The sequence below is a fragment of the Lingula anatina genome, chromosome 2 (assembly GCF_051362555.1).
Source record: "Lingula anatina isolate TDL-2025a chromosome 2, LinAna3.0, whole genome shotgun sequence".
Taxonomy (NCBI): domain Eukaryota; kingdom Metazoa; phylum Brachiopoda; class Lingulata; order Lingulida; family Lingulidae; genus Lingula; species Lingula anatina.
In genome coordinates this window covers 37,369,975-37,391,442 of record NC_141768.1, presented here as the reverse complement: position 1 = coordinate 37,391,442, position 21,468 = coordinate 37,369,975, and the positions used below count along the sequence as shown (strand labels likewise).

The following is a 21,468-nucleotide window of genomic DNA, read 5'->3' as shown; positions in this document are numbered from 1 at the left end:
TTTTTTTGCATTTTTTGAGAATTCTTGTTGATTGCATTTTTTACAGCTTGTCAAGCACAAGACTGGTGGTGGTGTCCCTTTTTTGTGTGTGGGGGGGTCTATACGATCGCGCTTACTCCAGCTGGTGGTACAATATTCGGAGGCGGTAACGCCTCTCTGATCCTCTAGTTTATTATAATTATTACCAGAAAACAAGCTTTTTAGGGAAAAAAAAAAAAAAAAAAAAAAAAAAAAAAAAAAAAAAACACGGGGACTTACTTTGAATGTAGAAGTGGATTCATCAACCATTGGTATGGGAAAATTGGCATTTAACCTAAGAAAAATTCCTTTTTTAGCCAAAATGAAGTTATCCTTTTAGTCTTGTTATATATGGTAGTGGTCTTTTATACATTCAGTGTATAAAGAACAAGGTCATAAGATAGATTTCACAAAAATTCTGTATTGTGCCCATCTTTCGCAAATGGTGTAATTCTTCCCTTAATGTTCAGTACTAAAATTGCAGTCGTTTGTTTTGAACCAAGTCTTTTTCTAATTCGATGTTTTCTTTTGAAGAGGTCTCTGTATTGATGCACTTTGCCACACATGATTAAGAAGTCCTTCATTTTTGCGGCATAATGCCAATTTTAACTGTACCCCCCACCTTCCACCTATGGTGCATTGGTTACTTTTGACTGGTAGGAAAAAAGGACTGTAGAAATATCGCTGGTGAAAAATTAGCAAGTTGTTGAAAAATACCTGTATAATAATGCGTTTGTCTCGGACTTGGTGACCAGTCATTTCAACGGCCTCCTTTTGAATCAACTTGCTTGGAAAAAGTCATTCCAGATGTGAATAATATCCATTTATGTTAGAGATTTTTGTTTACCTCTTTATATGTACTAGTCTATAATATGCATTTGACAATAAATCTGTTCTCAAACACTTAGCATTTCTTTTTGTGAAACATTCCTTTTCTGTACAGTCACTCAAAATACAAGAAATCTAACAAATTTGGGAACAATTGTTCTGGGACTAAAGTGCATTACTAGAATCCATAAATGCTTCTAAATGGCAACTTGTTAACATCGTGTGTGTGTGTGTGTGTGTGCGTGCGTGTGTGTGTGGGGGGGGGGGGAGGAAGGAAGGGGCATGTATAGCTCTACTATTCCCCTCCCCCCCCCCCCCAAAAAAAAAGCAGTCTCACTCATATGGACTCGTAAAATAAAGCTCCATTACAACATTTTAAAAACATTTTTATTTGCAACCAGCCTTCTTGATAACTTGTGGAGATATTCTATGCCTTAAATGAGAACACAAAATATATACGTAGCACTATAACTGCTGCATCTCATAATATTGTCAGTTCATTTTTCCCCTTCATGTGTATATAATACCTTATTCCCCCAAAAGACTTCACATAGATGAATAAAGACCACTGATGAGTGCTTCTCAATAATACTGTGCGAGTACTACATCTATTACTTGCAACTACAAAATCAATGTCTTCTAAGATATAAAACTCAGAATCCTGAAATGTAGTACATACTAATTTAGAAGGTTATAACAATACAAAAATATATTCTATTCATAAAGAATCCTTCACCCTGATGAAAAAGCTTCTGCAAACTTTTTTTTTTTCAGAAACGTTCATGAGCATATTCCTCAGTTCAGTTGCAAGGAATTGCATCCACATCATGGTGAACTATGCTTGATTAAGTGGAGGGTTTTTCATTCATATTTGTGCAACTTGTACTTATTTATCCATGCAAATTGAGCACCACTGTAAAAGTTTCTGAAAAGATTTTGCTGGAGCAGGGCAAATAATTTTTTGAAATGTGTTACACACACATATTCTTTTCAATGAATAAAATACATTAACAGGTTTTTGTTGTATAATTATCTCATTTCGTTTTTACAACTGTTACAACAGAAAGAGAGCAGTAACTTAAAGATATTTAAAAAAGGTTTCATTTGTTTAGTAAATAATTAAGATCAAATATCTTTGACACAAAATTATATTCTTACAGTTTGTGACAAAAACAAAAACAACCATTTATATCATTCTCCTCTTGAGATAAGTTAGAATATTACATGCCCCCTTAGAATTATTTCAATATCACTTTCCACTCCTCCAGAGATTCATGCATTTTCCTTGATATACTCCCTCAGTGCCTGTAACACCCCGAGTGTGGCATTGAATGCTATCCAGCTGGTGACCAGGAAGAAGGTCAGGCCAATGGAAATCAGTGTCGTGAAACACACAGTGCAACCCAGCAATATTGCTCCAACTGCAAGAAGGGTACCTGCCAATATGCAAATAATAAAACTGAAAATATGTTCAAGTAAAACACCTCTTTTATATTGGATACAAGATGGAAGTGCTTACTAATTTTTTGTTTGAAATTATATAATAACCCTTATCATTAGTATGATGTCTGGTGCTTTCAACAAAACTGAATAGGAAATGATAAATATTGCTTTTGAAACAAACAAAAGTTTCTGAACATGTCTAATTTTAAAGAGGGTCCTGCAAGTTTGAAAGCAACAGGCCATTTTCAAGATGTCCTTCCAGCGACACTGCTGTGCTGATACAAAAGTATTTGCACAGTTTTATATCATGTTGTCTTTTACAAGTCTTTTTCACAAATTTGCTTATATCCATCCTGCAGTCATGCCCAGCCAGAACCCATTATATATTATAATTTTATCTATCTAAAATAATTGAAAATGAAAAAAAAAAATGACAGTGATATCTGTATATTTGTAACAGACATTGTGAGTGGATGAGAACTTCTGGCAGTTAAACCTAAACCATGCCTTCAAATTTCCAAAATGACTTTGAAGACAACTATTGAGAACTAAGAAAGAATTGGGTATTGTTCCTCTTTTTTTTTTCACAATGATAAGGTGAAGTTCACAAAAAAATAATTAAAATCGAGTCACTTTTGCATAGCTACCCCTATAAGAACAAATCAGTTCACATCATATAAATTGCAACATTTCAGATGTAATCTTGGGTCTCCTGTAATCCTCTCTTCAAACCCATTGTTATGGGGTTATTAACTCCATGTTGCCTTTACAATATACAACAAAAGGCTTTTTTTTTCAGGCCAAGATGTGTAATTCACATCTTCTTAAAACATTCATTTATTATTCAAAATAGCTTGGTTATACCAGAAATAAGTTTATGCAAGGAGTTATAACTCCTAGGTTTATGTAAGCTGCTATTGAATTCGAGGATAGGAGTCGTGAGCTGACCGTGCCTGAAAATAAACTGACATCTCTTTTGCACCTGATGCCTGCCAAGAAGTGCCCCTTGCCCCTATCACAGTTGTTCAAGCATAAATCCTGTTTATAATCTTTCTTTTTATATATTTGAAAAGATATGATGGATCATGCAATACTAAAACAAGTTATAATTTTTGCACGGGTACCCCTATGAAGACATCAGTTTGAGTTACACCCCAACATATACCATATCACATCAGCAGGTTCCAACACGCCAGGAGTTTGGTTTAATCAGTAGGACACATACTGTCGATGCGGAGTGATATAACGTCGTTTTCTCGCGCCAGGACGTAACGTCGGGCTCAAATTTTGTAAAAAATTAAACTTGGTCGAAAAATGGCTATATACTTTAAATAAATGCATACTTAGCAAGTCTAATACGATTTTATGATTGTGGGGTATGTAGACTTCATATTCACGTAGCCTTCTACTGAAATTTTGTCGTTTAGAGTGAGCTTGCGTTCGTCAAAGTCGCACTGAGCGGTAAAATTTGACATTGGCAACATCGTAACTTTGGCCACTATTCCTCAACTAGAGAGTGTGCGGGAAATTCCGGATAAGAGATAACGTATCTTTCAATCAATATTGTATGTAAAAAAAAATCATTAAAATCCATCTTTGGAAAAAATTGTTGCAGAATTTTTTGTACCAAAAATCGTGCAAAATCCAGGTTTTTGCGTCATCCATGACCCAAGACGGGCCCAACTCGGCGTTTGTTTACATTTGCAGATGTACATTATTTTGGCGATTATCACCGGTTATTTTGGATATTATTACAGTTTTCAATTGATAGTCAAACAATGCGTGTCAGTTTTATATCTAACTTGTAAATTTAATATTGTTGCACCTTCTTTTTCTAGGCCCTACTACCGGTACATGTACCTTGCATATGTCATTTCTGAGTCCAAAACTCAAGTTTAAAATAAAACAAAGCTGTTTTTCTTTATTTTGCACAGACAAATTCATCGTTTCTTAAATGAATATTTTAAAGGGTTAACAACTGTTTTTATGAGATTCACATTTAAGAATAAATAGTGTAAAGAACCCATAGGAATACAACATATATTCCATTTTACCACCAAAATGGTAGTTTTCACAATTATTTTGAAACTGTTCTGGGCATCCAATCACATGGTGGCTGTACTCTGTAATAATCTTTTGAAATATTAAAATAAATTTAAAAATTACAGTACAGACTAATTTTGAATGTCAAAACTGATTCAGTACCCCAGTAACTATTGGTAAGAAGGGGGAAATTGTCATTTACTCCAGAATCCATTTTGGGCTGATATGAACAGTTACCTCTTTTATATTCAATAAAAAATAGAGGGTAAAAAAACAACAGGATATAATTTTATTTTCAAAACAATGGTACAAGTATACATGCACAGGAAGTCCATATGCATGGGCGCTAGTAAGAATTCACAGAGTGTGTAAAAATGTAAAAAATACATAAATAAAAATTTCCAAAATTAATATAAAATTTCCACTTTCATTGCACTTAATGACTTTCCTATCTTTTTTTTTTTTTTTTTTTGCTTAATAAATTTTCATACATGTTCCATCTTCAAATGCATTATCTCAAAATACATTAGCTATCCTTTTAAGACTTAAAATAAGAGAAAAATATGCTGATCACCAAGGACAATTTGTCTTTTATTCAAAATAGTTTCATATGCTTGTACTTGATATCTGATATTAAAATATGGGAATACACTGTATGTAACTTGCTTCCTAAAAGGGCTTTACCTGTATTTGTGAACACCAGGCATTATATACTGGATATAAATGGATGTGGACTGTAAATATATTCAAAATACCTCTTTTACTATTCTGACATTTTTTTTCTTTTTAAATTCTTGTTTGAATGTGAAAAGCAGCCTGGCTCCTGGGAGTCCAATTAGAAAAAATGTGTCCATAATAACACTTGTTTGCAACAACTTCCATCCAATTATCTTAAAGAAATACCACCAAAGTCATATTTCTTTTTAAAAATTCAATTTTTTATGTTTCAAAAAATGTAAGTGCTGCCAAAGAATACTTTGATAACCAATTTTCACTAAGGGCTTGGTGACAGTTTTTTTAATATGACTAATAGGAATGCATGATAATGCTGCAACATATCATCGTGATCACTTTTCAGGGCACTTCAAAGCCTGGCAGAGATTCTGTAATATCTGAAAAAACTGTTCTTCTTTTATCTGGAAAAGAAAATCAGAATAAATTCAGAATTTATAATTCCATGCAACTAAAAGTAAAAACAATCTGTTTACACCCCTCTTCAATGTATATGTCAATTTAACATAAAAAAATTGACTAACAATGAGCGAGGATCGGAAGATATGTCCAAGTGGTACTTAACTAACACAAGTCTAGGAACTCACATAATAAAATAATAAATACTGGCTTTATCTTTTTTCATACAGAAAACAGAAAATGGATTATATTTTAAACCTTTATTACTGTTGACCTGAGAACCAAATGACATTCTCAAATAGATCTACTTCATTTTAACTTAAGTAAAAAATCTACAACTTCAACACTAAGCGAGTATGGTGTATAAATGTCTCAACTTTCATTTTCATACCTATACTAGCAAGTCATTGATTTTGAAATTTTCAATGATTTATAAAATAAACCCTACACTTTCAAATGGACCTTTATACTAAAAATGAGTGTTAACTGATCATGAAAAAAGCTCATAGTACATTAATACTTCTACCATTCTACATGTATATCCAAACATCTTTTTCCTTACATCAATGTTAGAAAGTTTTTAAATTTTTATCAGCCTGAAAAAAAGACAAGGGAAATGTTAAATCTTGCCAAATACTCCCCTGACCTATTGCTAATTATTACAAATAAAAGGTGATGTATTCATAATTCAATCAATATATACAACTCTCAAGCACATTATCTATGCTTCACATGACAGGTGCTCGCAATGCTACGTTATACAGCTACAGTACACGTACGTACTAATTAAGGCACATATGTCGTTATGTAATATTAGTATTCTAAATAACACTAGTCTAGATCAAAAGTTATTATTAAACTGAACTGTAGTTGGAGTTAGATTACTCTGAATGAGCCTGCGTCGGTCACACGGTGCACATTTTAACAAATCTACAAGATACAATGTATAACAAATGTGTTTGATTATGTACAGTATGTAGTGGAGCGAAACTAGCACATTTCTCGTAATAAAAAACATTTATATATATTTTAAAATGTAAATAATTTGCATACGTACCTGTAATGAGTCTCTGACATGCTATAAATATGTGGGTTCCATATTTCAGCAAGGATAAAAATCATAACTTGCCGCACAACCTACTTCACCTGTCCCTGCCTCGTAGTAAATTGCGGGGTTTCGTTGGAAAGCGCCTCAGTTCACCTCTCGTTTAGTGGGCGGGATTTCGGTAAATTTACTAAATTTGTATTAAGTTTTTAATCTTTGATAAAAGAAATGTTTATTCTGTTTCTTAAACTTATATTTGACTTAATATGGGTCTATAAAGGTGCATTTTAGCACCCAAATCTGCGCGTCACATGATTTGTATCACATGACTTTTTTGAACTTCCACAGTTCAAGGTCAAAAAAATACTGTCGTAGCAAGTTATGGAACATCATTGCTTTGCGTGAAAATTGAGGTTAGTCACTAACTTTTTTGGATGAATAAACGTAATTTTAAGTTCGGGAAATGAATGAGATGTGCACTCTTATCGGAGGTGCCTCAGGGGAGAAATTTTGCTCTGTTTTTTCACAACTTTTCGGATTTTCTGTCGAGACTTCTTAACCAGAGAGTGTGCGGGAAATTCCCTTCAAAATCGAAAACCTGGATATATATTCGACCATTTTATTAATTTTAAGCCAATTTCGTATTTGGAAACAATTTCCTCGCAATATAGTCCCTCGCTATACAAAAGCATTTTCGGACACGTAAAATTTTCAGTTTTCTTGATTCGGAGAGAAATAATTGTAACTCTGTACAGTGCATTGACAAAAGCTTACAGTTTATCAATAGACGGATAACTCCTCGTTTAGTCTTTAAAATATGGAAAGTCAATTCACTGTAGTTTTTTCGCAAAGTTTATTTATTTCAAGACGTACGCATTTTTCATCGCGCCGCTTTTTTGGCGCTATTTCGTGACGCGGATGTACCAAAAAATCCATGACGTTTCAAATCACACCTAAATCCTGACAGTATGTGTCCTACTGAATGTAACCCTGGTTTGTTCATTTTTCCTATTAAATTTGTACTGCCATTATGTACACCTTTTCATCTCTTGGTTCTTGTGCTCTAAAGGACATGCAACAATTTTTATAATTGGTTATAAAAAAAAAAAGTAATAAAAAAAATCTCAAGATCTCGTTAAGATGGTGTACAATAACTTCAAGAGGTTACCAAAGGAGCATAAAACAAGTTCTGGTAAATGTCACCTGGGAACCAAAGAAACATTTTACAGACTTCGAAATGGAACAACCAGAACCTTCAAATTGCATTCAGGTTATGTAAGTTAAAAACATCATGTCCCAATTCCAGCCCAAGCTCATTTGGGCATTTGAAAATTTCCCAAATGCTTTTTTCTGGCTTCTTATCCTGAAAAGCTACAAATCTTCTCCAGCTAATAGGCCCTAAAAACTAGGAAACCACTCAAATAAAAGCACCTGATGTCGATATAGTTTCCTTCTCAAATGTACAGGAATATATTTTGCTCTTAATGATTGGGCAGTCATTTACATTGTAGAACTTTGTCATTATATTAATAATGGAACAAAACATCAAATCCAAGTGAAGGGATACCCAGGTAGGTAGAACAATGATTCGTGAGTTGTAGAAAATTGCTTCCTCTACCCAAGTAAATATATTTTGGCAGGTAAATCATGTATAGAGAACCTAAATTTTGAGAAGTACAGAAGATATCTAAACCACTTTTCCTCCTCCTAAGCAAGTAACTGATCCTTCCTCTTGGGGGCCTCTTGATAGTCCGAAAGTTCATTGGTCTGAAGGTTCGTTGGTCCGAAAAATTGTAGCATTTTCATCAGTTTTTCAATCAAGAGATTGTTGGTCCGAAGGTGCTATAGTGAATTTTCGGCCCAATGGACCTTCGGACTATTGCTATGGCTCCTTCCTAAGACCTGCACCACATCAGTATATGCATCCTGAGAAATCCACTGTTTCCATTCCCACCCCACTTTTTCCCTTGCACTTGTAAAAATCTGGATAGATCAAATTATCAATCCATCTGAGATAATAAAATATTACATGTTATATCCTTCTATTTGAAAAAAAATTGAGTTTGTACAAAATCACTTGAAGTTAAACGTTCAGGTTTGTCTTAAGTCAAAAATATTACATTTGATCAAAGTCGACTTGTTTTACCTACATGTACAATGTATATCTAGCATGAAAATTCATGCGTTAGCACTCCTATTGACGATTCTGATATGTATTGGCTGTGCTTATGCATGAATTAAGCAATGGCCTCAAAAAGTGGGAAATGAGAACCAGTTGCCGAACCAGCCAGTACTTATCAGAATTGTCAATAGGAGTGCTAACGCATGAATTTTCGTGCTAACCTATATCACACTGTTATTTCATAGCATTGGTTTAACATTAAAAGAGCTAAATATTTTATAATAAATACAGTATGTACAAGTACGGTACTTTAACATGTTAAGTGTTTTTTTACCAAGCACACCGATAAAAGTCTCAAACTAAAGTGAACACTAGAAGTTGCGAAAACTACCTTCAAATATAACAAATCCAATTAAGGTAGCCAACACACTTCCAACAGCGAAGCACACAAAAACTGCTACGGGAACACTGCAAAACGCCAAGGTAAACGCAAGACACAGGGTAACCCAGGGATGGGCCGAAGCGAAAGACTTCAAAGACTCGAACTTCACCTCCAACTGGAATTGTTCATTTACACTCTGGACATGACTTTTCAGGTTCTCCCAGGCCGGGGAAATGACTTCTTCTTTGACTTCAGTTTTCGTTTCCTCAACAAAATCCATTTTGCCTCATGGAACAGTCTGTCAGCTAATTATCAAAGTTGTAGGCAGTCACATTCTACATAAAGCAACGTCTAAAGATTTAGTTCAAGGCAAAGACTTCGTCTTCAATCCAGTAGTGATAATAACATACTGACATGACATGAGTTTCAGTTTCAAGTTATATAACTCAAAGTACAGCCACACTTCCGAGTGTGAACTACGTCATCAAGTTGGAGAAAATGGCAGCTCCCATAAAAGCATGTTTGAGGTATCGTTATTTTTATTAATTTAATTTTTTGTTGTGACATAACATCTTGTAATGATACAGTAAATTGACTTGGATGAATGATGTACTTAATTAGGACATAAGTTCCACTTTCTGTTATTTGAAGATAGATAATTCATTATTTTTAAATCCAGCATAGCAATGCCGAAGGCTAAGGCCAGGGCAAAGGCAACGTCTGTACACTACAGTACATGTAATATCCATATACATGCAATTGCATATACGATAAGTCTACTCAGTGAGTAGAGAGTTACAAACTACCGTTAGATATGTTGTTTCGTGTCCCTAGCAGAGACTACAGTCAGTCTACTGAGACTGCAGGTGGAAATATTAGCAATCTTTTAATAAAATGCGTGGAAGATGTGTGGTTAACCCATTCCCTTGTTTCAGTTTTTGGGCTTACAAGTTTACATGCCACGTCAGTAATTATGCCTCATAACACCTGCTGGTACACATTGCACATCATACTCTCGACTCCAATTCTGTCTGTACTATTCACTGTACAGGAAAACCATTGTCACACGAAGCTACACGTAAATTCATTCTTTTTCTATTATTTGTCCCTGCTCTAAATATATGATACACATATTAAAGTGATTCTGGTCACGATGGATTGTTCAAAACACAGGGAAAGATGCATGTTATGTAAAAAGTATAATTATATTGGTATAGCAGGTAATATCATTAACAGTTTGTATTCTGCTGTCATTTCAATTGCAAAATCGGGGCCGTAGCGATAGTCCGAAGGTTCAATAGTCCGAAGGTTCATTGGTCCGAATGTTCACTATAGAACCTTCGGACCAATGAACCCTTGATTAAAAAATCGATGAAAGTGTTACCACTTTTCGGACCAATGAACCTTCGGACCAATGAACCTTCGGACTATCGAGACGCCCCCGCAAAATCAATTACAGGTCATTCATTCACCCAGAGAGAACCTTTTATGCATATGTCCTCTTTAGAAGAAAATTTTGTGACATTCTCAAGGGTAAAATTACAAGTTAAAATATTGATTGAGTGGACTGTGCATTGCATCCTCTGGTACTGAGTCTGACAGATGAAAGTCACTTGTGATGCACGTGTAACCCCCTTTTACGTAGTTGAATAGAACACTAAAAACATTATATAAATTGCTTTCTTTGCTTTGTGGATTGATTAGTTTGGATTTTGTGTCGTTTCAAGGAGGGCTGTATGTCTGAATGTCTGGAAAACAGAAAGGCAACCAAGGAGATGGGCCAGTAGAAATATACTTGGTCTTCATGAGAGAGGAGTTTTTCATAGCATATTTCCTGAAAAGAAGTAAGTTCAGCCCCACACTGCACTTTTCTGTCTACAAATTGTTAACATGCAACTGGATGATGTGTGCTCTCTGTCTCTCTTTCTCTCCTTCTCTCTCTCTCTCACTCACAAATACCATTTTTGCACGCATGGAAGCAAACGCACATATGAAATTAATTTATTCAGGGGTACCTGTTTACTTGTTTTTTCTCTTTCTTTTTTTTTTTTTTTTGAAAGTTTTTCATGTTCAGCAAGTTTATGTTTCTGCAAGCATAGAAAACGACCTTTAATTGTTCCTTTATTTTAAATATAGTGCCCCAGAGCTGCTAAAGCTTTTAAGTTCCACTCCACAGTGCATTTACTGTGGTTTTGATCCCACAGCAGACAGTCTCCACATAGGCAACTTACTTCCTCTTATTGCCTTGCTGCACTGCCAAAGGGGAGGACATGATGTTATAGCATTGGTAAGTTGATGCCAAGACAAGTTGTCCTGTATGGCTGAAATTTCAATTTTGTAAAATATTTGTAAACATTTTCATGTGTACTTGTAACAATATATATATATATATATATATGTGTGTGTAAACAAATATCACATTGTGCCAGAATATGGTCTTATGCTGGGTATGATAACACTTGAACTTATGGGATGCCAAAATGGATCCTTGTTGCTCTATATATGATATTAATGTTTATTTCTGCATCTAAAGTATAAGGAAATTTGGCCTCTGAGATTTTTGCTTAGTAATTATTATCCTCTGTTTTTCATTTTAAATCTCAGTGTAATGGTTTATTCTAAAAAAATATCTTATTGAGACAATGGCATAAATATCAAAGTCAGACACAGAAATTTATGCAGATGTGAAAATATACTGAAATATGTTTTTGTTCATGTGTAATGCTTTTTATGTGTTTTTCCACTTGATATATAGATAGGTGGGGCTACTAGCCAAATAGGAGATCCTAGTGGACGTACACGAGATCGTGATGCCATTTCATTAGACAATGTGGAGAAAAATGTGGCATCATTACATGGTATTATCAGCAATATATTTACAAACCACGAAAGATATATATGGAGGTCAACCTCCAGAAAACTAGGAAATGTAAGGTGATTTTCACTTGATTTTAGCTCCTTAGGACTGTCTTTTGTGAAACTGACTATTGTAGTTTTATAGTTTACTCAGTGAAGTCTGATTTTGAAGCCTTATTGTACCACCAGCGTTAGCGCTGGCGGTACACATGGTTTCGGTCTCGTCCGGATCGTTCCGCCGGCTCCGCCGGCTCCGCCGGACGGCTACCGTTACCGCTTCTCCTCCTAGACGGTAAGGCCCCCCATACCCATCTCATGGATTTAGGTCACCTATAATCTCAACTCGTTCCACGTAAAATTTGGGCTTTGTCGGTATTGGGGTCTGGGTGTGGCACTCATTGCAATGCACCCTTGTCCAAAAATGGCAAAATTAAATGCTAATTATCTACCCTACGGAAGGAGTTACGGGAAAATTTTCTACAGACGGCTTTCCAAAAGTCATATGTGTAGATTTCAAATATACCCTCGGATTTGACCTTTGACCTTTACTTCAAGGTCAAATGGGCCAAAATTTTCAAAAAAATGAAATTTTTTACGAAAAAAAAATTTTTTGCCCTGTTATTCAGACACCACACAGACTTAACCAATAATATTATTGGAAAGTGTTACCCTTCAGGTCATCTTTCATCTCCGTGAATTTGGGGTCAATCGGTGCATTTTCACAGGAGTAGCGGCCATAAGATACCGAAACTGAAAACTGTCTCTAATTCGGGAACCGTTAATGCTAGAGACCCATTCTTTTTTGCATTTTGTAGAGCATGTAAAGCCCAACACTGGAGGTGGTCTCGTTTTTTTTGTATTCCATACGGTTTTCGAGTTACGCTGTATCAAAAAGTACATATTGGTGGTGAAAGGAAAATGTACGGAAGCCCACTGGTGCCATATGTAGAAAAAAAAATTATCTCAAAATTTCGAGATACTATTTTGAAATTTGAACAAAAAAATTTACCACCAGCGTTAGCGCTGGCGGTACACATGGTTTCGGTCCCATCCGTTCCGTTCCGCCGGCTCCGCCGCCATGTTACCGTTACCGCTTCTCCTCCTAGACGGTAAGGGCCCCCGTACCCATCTCATGGATTTAGGTCACCTATAATCTCAACTCGTTCCACGTAAAATTTGGGCTTTGTCGGTATTGGGGTCTGGGTGTGGCACTCATTGCAATGCACCCTTGTCTAAAAATGGCAAAATTAAATGCTAATTATCTACCCTACAGAAGGAGTTACGGGAAAAATTTCTATAGACGGCTTTCCAAAAGTCATATGTGTAGATTTCAAATATACCCTCGGATTTGACCTTTGACCTTTACTTCAAGGTCAAATGGGTCAAAATTTTCAAAAAAATGAAATTTTTTACGAAAAAAAATTTTTTTGCCCTGTTATTCAGACGCCACACAGACTTAACCAATAATATTATTGGAAAGTGTTACCCTTCAGGTCATCTTTCATCTCCGTGAATTTGGGGTCAATCGGTGCATTTTCACAGGAGTAGCGGCCATAAGATACCGAAACTGAAAACTGTCTCTAATTCGGGAACCGTTAATGCTAGAGACCCATTCTTTTTTGCATTTTGTAGAGCATGTAAAGCCCAACACTGGAGGTGGTCTCGGTTTTTTTGTATTCCATACGGTTTTCGAGTTACGCTGTATCAGAAAGTACATATTGGTGGTGAAAGGAAAATGTACGGAAGCCGACTGGTGCCATATGTAGAAAAAAAAATTATCTCGAAATTTCGAGATACTATTTTGAAATTTGAACAAAAAAAATTTTAATCTCGAAATTTCGAGATAGCATTTTGAAATTTGAACAAAAAAAAAATTATCTCGAAATTTCGAGATAGCATTTTGATATTTGAGCAAAAAAATTTATCTCGAAATTTCGAGATAGTATTTTGAAATTTGAACAAAAAAAATGCTATCTCGAAATTTCGAGATAATTTTTTTTTTCAACATATGGCACCAGTCGGCTTCCGTAAAAATGTGCAGTACGGTAATGGATAATAAATTTTGAACTCCGGAAAAATAAAACATAATGCTTGGCAAAGCAGACAACTTGTGGTCAAAAATGACATTATTTTATCAAATTTAAACTTCTGCAACTTCAGAGAACCTCCCATTTCAAGAACTTTGACCAAAATGACCTTTTCTTTATTTTAATTAATTTTTTCTGTAGGAAATTTATGGCACATTATGGTAACTCCAAAATTATAACATTTAGTCCCTTATATCTCCAAAACTGGCAGAGATAGGTCCATAGTTACTATTGAAGTTGAATAGGAAGTCATATACTGGCAATCTTACTGTGACCTTGACATTGACCTTTGACCTACTTTTCACCATGAACTGAACTTTGCAAATTTTGCTTCCCTTTTATCTCCAAAACTGGCAGAGATAGGTCCATAGTTACTATTGAAGTTGAATAGGAAGTCATATACTGGCAATCTTACTGTGACCTTGAAATTGACCTTTGACCTACTTATCACCATGAACTGAACTTTGCAAATTTTGCTTCCCTTTTATCTCCAAAACTGGCAGAGATAGGTCCATAGTTACTATTGAACTTGAATAGGAAGTCATATACTGGCAATTTTACTGTGACCTTGAAATTGACCTTTGACCTACTTTTCACCTTGAACTGAACTTTGCAAAATTTGCTTCCCTTTTATCTCCAAAACTGGCAGAGATAGGTCCATAGTTACTATTGAACTTGCATAGGAAGTCATATACTGGCAATTTTACTGTGACCTTGAAATTGACCTTTGACCTTCTTTTCACCATGAACTGAACTTTGCAAATTTTGCTTCCCTTTTATCTCCAAAACTGGCAGAGATAGGTCCATAGTTACTATTGAAGTTGAATAGGAAGTCATATACTGGCAATCTAAATGTGACCTTGAAATTGACCTTTGACCTACTTTTCACCTTGAACTGAACTTTGCAAAATTTGCTTCCCTTTTATCTCCAAAACTGGCAGAGATAGGTCCATAGTTACTATTGAACTTGCATAGGAAGTCATATACTGGCAATTTTACTGTGACCTTGAAATTGACCTTTGACCTTCTTTTCACCATGAACTGAACTTTGCAAATTTTGCTTCCCTTTTATCTCCAAAACTGGCAGAGATAGGTCCATAGTTACTATTGAAGTTGAATAGGAAGTCATATACTGGCAATCTAAATGTGACCTTGAAATTGACCTTTGACCTACTTTTCACCATGAACTGAACTTTGCAAATTTTGCTTCCCTTTTATCTCCAAAACTGGCAGAGATAGGTCCATAGTTACTATTGAAGTTGAATAGGAAGTCATATACTGGCAATCTTACTGTGACCTTGAAATTGACCTTTGACCTACTTTTCACCATGAACTGAACTTTGCAAATTTTGCTTCCCTTTTATCTCCAAAACTGGCAGAGATAGGTCCATAGTTACTATTGAAGTTGGATAGGAAGTCATATACTGGCAATTTACTGTGACCTTGAAATTGACCTTTGACCTACCTTACAATGAACTTAACTTTGATTGCACCATTTTTAGTTATATATATTTTTTGCATATTTTGAAAATTCTTGTTGATTGCATTTTTACAGCTTGTCAAGCACAAGACTGGTGGCTGCACCCCTTATTTTGTGTATGTGGGGGTCTATACGAATGCGCTTGCTCCAGCTGGTGGTACAATATTCGGAGGCGGTATCGCCTCTCTGATCCTCTAGTTTCAGATTGTCTTGATGGTCAAGTTTTTGTATTTTCTGAAGATATCTTGGCATCAGATTTGATGCATGTGCAAAGAAAAGAAAAAGAGAGTTAATATACTATATTAATATATGTGAATTTTAAAAAGTTTTGGTTGTTGTCTTAAATATATGACTGTTTTTAAAAACAAATTCATGTATCATCTGTCACTTGAAAGTAATGAGTGAATGGAATGGATACATTCATAAGAGTTTCACTCTAGTTAGAAGAATTTTTTTCTGTCTTTCAGTATTTTAAACAACAGTGAGTGGTATGGTGATGAAAATGTTATTCAATTTCTTTCTACAATTGGAAAATGTTTTAGGATTGGAAAGATGCTACAAAAAGAAAGGTGATTATCAGTGTGTGATTACAATATTATTCTTGAGAAGTAAGAATAACATGTTGCTCTGTTCATTTTGCTTGTAAGTTGGAGTGTTGCTTTTATTTAATCTGAGATATATGTGTCTGACAAATTAGATAGTAGATCGAATTTTGACCTTATAAACAGATATAGAGAAGTATTTTTATGATGTCTTTGGTAAACACTTCCTGACTTAAATTACAATTCATACCTAAGGCTATGAAGAATAAGCATACACTCGCTAACTTTTTTTAATTCAGTGTACGTCAAAGATTACAAAGTCCTGAAGGGATGAATTTGTCGGAATTTACATATCAAGTTTTTCAAGCTTATGACTGGTTACATCTTTTAAGTAGCCACAACTGCAGAATACAGGTGAGGAAAGGGGAATATCAATATGTAGCACAAGGATTTGGTTTGCTTATGTATGGGTGAAAAGAGTGAAAGATTTCATAAAAATGTGTTTTTTGATGTTGTATCTAATGACCGTAAATGCAAAAGTTGTCATTAAAAAAAAAAGTGTACATTTGAAGGGACTCCCTGTTAAAACATACATTTTGGTGTTGAATGTTAGGAAAAAGTTGCACTTTGAGTAAACTTACTTAGTATTCTATATTCTGTTTTTATTTTTCAGCTAGGAGGGCAAGACCAAATGGGAAACATTGACTCTGGTTATGAACTCATAAACAGAATAAATGGAAAGCAGGTATTTGGTATGTATTTCATAGTTTTATTGATTGAGAGCAGGGTTGAAAATTTACCAGCTTACCATTTTCAAATGAACACAAAAGAATTGCAGAGATAAATCAAAGTCTGTGTTAAAAATTTTATATTCATAGCAGTGATGAAAATTCACCATTTTCAAACTGTCACAAAAGAATCAAAATTGAGATAAATCAAAGTCTGTGTTAACCAATCTTGAAATCTTGAATTAATTTTTAGGATTGACTGTTCCCCTCCTCACTAATAATGCTGGACAGAAGATGGGGAAGAGCACAGGGGGAGAGGTATTGTGGTTACACCCTGCCAAAACCTCCCCCTTTGAATTTTACCAGGTATTTTGATGTTGATAGACAAACGGATGTAGTAGTTGTATTTTTTCAACCAGGTTATAAAGCACTGATTTATAAAGACTGGGAATTCTTAGCTGTGCCTGCTGTGAAATTGTAGTATTTGCTGGAGATATTGATTGGGATGAATGGAATCTTGGACTTAGTTTCATGTTGAAATAAATATGTAAAATATTCCGAACCCTGCATGGTACTTACCATTCTGTTAAGTTATTTACTAATCATATTATTTACCTTATATTTTTATTGTTATGAATATTATTTCAGTATTTTTTGCGCCTACCTGATGCAGATGTCGAGAAGTTTGTGAAATTGTTTACTTTCCTCCCAGATGATAAAATAGAGAATTTATTGAGGAGTCATAGGGTGAGTATACTGAGTCTCTCAATTTGATTTGATGTATAAATTTAATGTAAATCTCAAATATGTTCAATGTGTGTGTGTGTGTGTGTGTGTGTGTGTAACTAAATTAAATATTTCTTGATAATAAAATTTCATCACTTTTACAGTTATTAATAATCCTTGAAAATGATAAGTGATATTTTGTAATTGATATAAAATGCCATGATTATGGTTTATAGTCAAATTGGCATTACCTATATTTATTATACCAGTTGATAACTTTGTTTGAAAGAGTGTGGTGAACTATATAATCATTGTGAATTACCATCAACTTTGATTTCATGTTCAAAATATTGCATTAATCAATACTGCTGTGATATTGGTATTTGATATGAACTTGAAAATAAATATATGTTTAAAATTTTTGTAATGTATTCAATGTTTTTTTTTAAATAGTAGTTTTATTTAATGTCCATTCAAAAGTAATATTCCTTCCATATTTTTAGTTAGATGCTGGTTTAAGAAGTGCCCAAAGGTTTCTTGCTGAACAAATCACTATTTTAGTACATGGAGGTAGGTTAAAAAAGTCATTCTCTTTATTTATTCTCTGTATTTTTTGGATCCTGTCTCATTGTAACACCCAGAAAAATTATGTTAATCAACATCATGTGATTGCCTCTTAGTAGTACAAGAATTTCCATGGAAATAAATATGTAAGGTTTCTAATAAATGTTTTTTTAACACATCATTATCATTTCTTCTTCTCACAGGCCTCATAAACAATAATTACCATTTGCTAACACAAGCCTTAGTTTTGTGAACAGGAATGCACAAATAAATGACCCAGCCACAGATTAACTACTAAGAGTCGTTAATTTGGGCATTTGTGCTCACCAATCTGAGGCTCGAGTTGGAAAACGTGTAATCTGTATATAAGGCCTATCACAAAATATGTTGTCTTTTCACACATTATTTTTTTTCAGAGGCTGGTCTTGAACTTGCCAAGAAGTGCACCAAGATCCTCTATGAAAATTCTGCAGAAACTCTGGCAGAACTGACCACAGAAGAATTATTAAATCTGTTCTCTAATGCCCCCACAATTGAGCTGACTCTTGAAGCAGGGAGCACCGTCATAGATGCCTGTATGAAAGCAAAGTGTTTTACAAGAGAAGGTTAATATTTGATTTTTTTTGCTTAATTGATTAAGGCTTCGTTCACATGCAATGTCTATTTTCTAATTTCTATTTTCTTTTTGCGCTATCTTATGATCACGGTCCGTGTCCTGAATATCCCGCCGCGTAATTACTGGCAGCGCGAGCCAGTTACTTATAGTAACTTATAGTAACTGGCTCGCGCTGCCAGTAATTACGCCGCGGGATATTCAGGCCACAGACTGTGATCATAAGACATACCGCAAATAGAAAATAGAATTTAGAAAATAGACATTGCATGTGAACGAAGCCTAATTCAAGAAAATGAGTATATGATTTTTTTTATTATTATTAAAATTTTGTTATAGCTGAGAAGTCACTATCACTATCAAGAAAACACATCCAATCCTTAATATGTTTGAAGTATTAAGTGTTATGCCTCTGTAAATAAAGAAATAAATAAAGAGTGGAACTCATGTAGAATGCTTTGTTTTATCATTAACTTTTTTACACATGGGTGAAACTGTAAACGTAGCATTTTATTACACTAACTATTTAGCCAGCTTTCAGGATTTACATTTTCAGGATTTAGTTTTCACAGCTTTCACCCATGCATACATTTGTATTTAAATTTGAAAAGCAGCAACCTACTTTAGGTAAGTTGAAACTGTTTCTTCATGAAGTGCACTTCATAATGAAACTTTCATTCTCTTTCAGTGGATGCAGAGCGAATTATCAAAGGGGGTGGTGTCTATATTAACACCCAGAAAGTAATAGAACCAGATTTTGTTCTAATTCCTGGGGAACACATTTTACCAAACCACATTACAGTAATTAGAATCGGTGAGTTCTCATACCACCCTTGGTGTGTGGTGTGTTTTGTGTCAGTCATATTTTTCAGGATAGGTTGAAATTATTTACATTACATCATCCTGGAATTGCTATTGATGTGTCTTTGTGGTGCATTTTTCAAATGAGCGATGTATACAAACATTTCTGTCTCAGGGATTTGTGGTATTAAATTAGAAGTTACTTGAACAGTAATTTTGTAAACACATCTCTTGACTTAACATAATTTTTTATTTATTTATTGTAATTGAATTAAAAAGGAATTTGAAGTAGTCTAGTTTGTTATTTCTCTGCATTTTAAAAATGTCTAACACTTTTCATTTCAGGTAAGAAGAACCACTACATTATAAAGTGGAGATGACATAAATGTGCCGATATAACCTGTGGCTCAGTGCTGAGATATTATGAACTCTTCATTTTTTATGATTGAAGTTAATGATAGAAAGATGCAAAAGGGTTTCTACATGACCAAACCACTTCATGTTTCTATTTCCAACTCCTTATATTTTTGTATGTCTTGGGCTTTCATTTTTGGAATATACAAAATTAATGAAATTTAAATTACAACTGACATGTGATAGAGACAAAGACTTATCGAAAAGCTGTGGATAATAACACTCATTTCAATAATCAGGCATTGCTTCTTTGAAAAATCATGAAAGTACAGGAATTATTTATGGTTATGGTAAAAGCAATTCTAAATCTATAAACAAAGTGTCATAACAGGATTAAGAAATTTACAAACTGTGCACTTAAAAAATGGAACTTTTGCAGAAGTGCATCAAAAAAGGAAATAAATTAAAAATAAACTCAGTTTGCAGCAAAATATACTTTTCTTTATTTCTGTATTTGAGACATGGGTAATGCTTTTGTCACCTTCACTCATCTCCCAACCTCTCAACTAAACAACTGCCTAAACGTGCTGCATTCTAGACAAAAGGAAACTGCTCGAGTTAAAAAACCAGTCCTTTGCTATTAAAGAACTTGGACTGGTTTTCACACCACATGTAATTTGTTATTGTTTCCTTCACATTTATCAATCAGTCTTAGCCACAAATCTTATTAGTTATGACTACATAATTTGAAAAAAAATCAGCGCAGTATGCATTTTTTTTGTGCAGTAGCTTTTCAAAAGCATCAGACATCTCCAAACTTACTTAACCTTTCAAGGGAATTATTTAACTGTATAAATTGTTCAAAATTTCACAAAAAAAATTCAATCAAGATAAAATCCTTAATCAAACTCTCACCTTGTAAACTTCCATCATTTCACTCCTGATTAGCTACTGCATTTTTCTTTCAAGTTACAATCTACATAAAACCAAAGCCTTTAAAACGTGAACTTCAAAAGAAGCACTATTAAATTAATAATTCAAAGAAATTCAGTAACTATAATGACAGATTATGATTTTAACAGAACATTTCCACCAAATGACAAAATGATTCCTCCAATAATTTCATTATAATATCAGGTATTCCGTTGAAGAGACTTCAATAAGTTGTTATATTCAACTAACAAAGGCAGTGCTAACGAATCGCTATAGAAATTATTCTAATGTGTTATATCAAAGCTTATGTCTAGGTCACACTACTGACTAGTACATATCCATTAGAATGGCAGCATAACAAATGTCCTTACCTGCAGAACATCAAGCTAACAAAAGCGAATACATACATGGTCCCAGGTATATACATGCACACTAACACACATTTATATAGAAATAAATATAGGTTGGACCCAAAGTACAATATTAATCAGTGACCAAATTTTGACACTATACACACATGCACTAGAAAAATAATGTTTACATGCAATATTTAGTAGTTGACAACAGTCATTCATCCAATAAACACTGATAACTTTTTTTTTAATGGCTTACATGTAATGGGCATTTCTGTACAATTTGTATTATAAGCACTAAAGACCGACATTTACTCACCTTCTGTATTGTACATATATATAGACTACTATTTACACATTGTTTTTTTCTTTTTTAATGTTACAAGCTACAAAGCACTTGAATATGTGACTAGCCTAAT

General features: G+C 34.3%; 2 protein-coding genes and 1 long non-coding RNA gene across 3 annotated transcripts; 1 reads left to right on the top strand and 2 right to left on the bottom strand.

Annotated features, from left to right (window-relative positions):
• Nucleotides 1–1,211: 1,211 nt before the first annotated feature.
• LOC106153563 (lipid droplet assembly factor 1-A) lies at nucleotides 1,212–9,292 on the bottom strand. Its single transcript, XM_013527540.2, has 2 exons — nucleotides 9,022–9,292; nucleotides 1,212–2,282 (listed from the first exon to the last, which is right to left on the bottom strand). Exons 1-2 carry the CDS (start codon nucleotides 9,290–9,292, stop codon nucleotides 2,119–2,121), a joined length of 435 nt encoding a protein of 144 aa, XP_013382994.1. The 3' UTR covers nucleotides 1,212–2,118.
• Nucleotides 4,599–6,305, bottom strand: LOC147763670 (uncharacterized). The gene is made up of 2 exons (XR_015333146.1): nucleotides 5,990–6,305; nucleotides 4,599–5,468 (listed from the first exon to the last, which is right to left on the bottom strand). It is a non-coding gene; the product is annotated as an uncharacterized LOC147763670 (long non-coding RNA).
• A 95-nt stretch (nucleotides 9,293–9,387) lies between the features above and the next one.
• LOC106171814 (tyrosine--tRNA ligase, mitochondrial-like) lies at nucleotides 9,388–20,254 on the top strand. Its single transcript, XM_087006303.1, has 13 exons — nucleotides 9,388–9,539; nucleotides 10,740–10,856; nucleotides 11,149–11,299; nucleotides 11,768–11,946; nucleotides 15,903–16,004; nucleotides 16,277–16,391; nucleotides 16,651–16,729; nucleotides 16,959–17,071; nucleotides 17,354–17,452; nucleotides 17,935–18,001; nucleotides 18,412–18,600; nucleotides 19,297–19,422; nucleotides 19,755–20,254. The coding sequence occupies exons 1-13, from the start codon at nucleotides 9,511–9,513 to the stop codon at nucleotides 19,787–19,789; spliced, it is 1,401 nt and encodes a 466-aa protein (XP_086862429.1). The 5' UTR covers nucleotides 9,388–9,510; the 3' UTR covers nucleotides 19,790–20,254.
• Nucleotides 20,255–21,468: the final 1,214 nt, after the last annotated feature.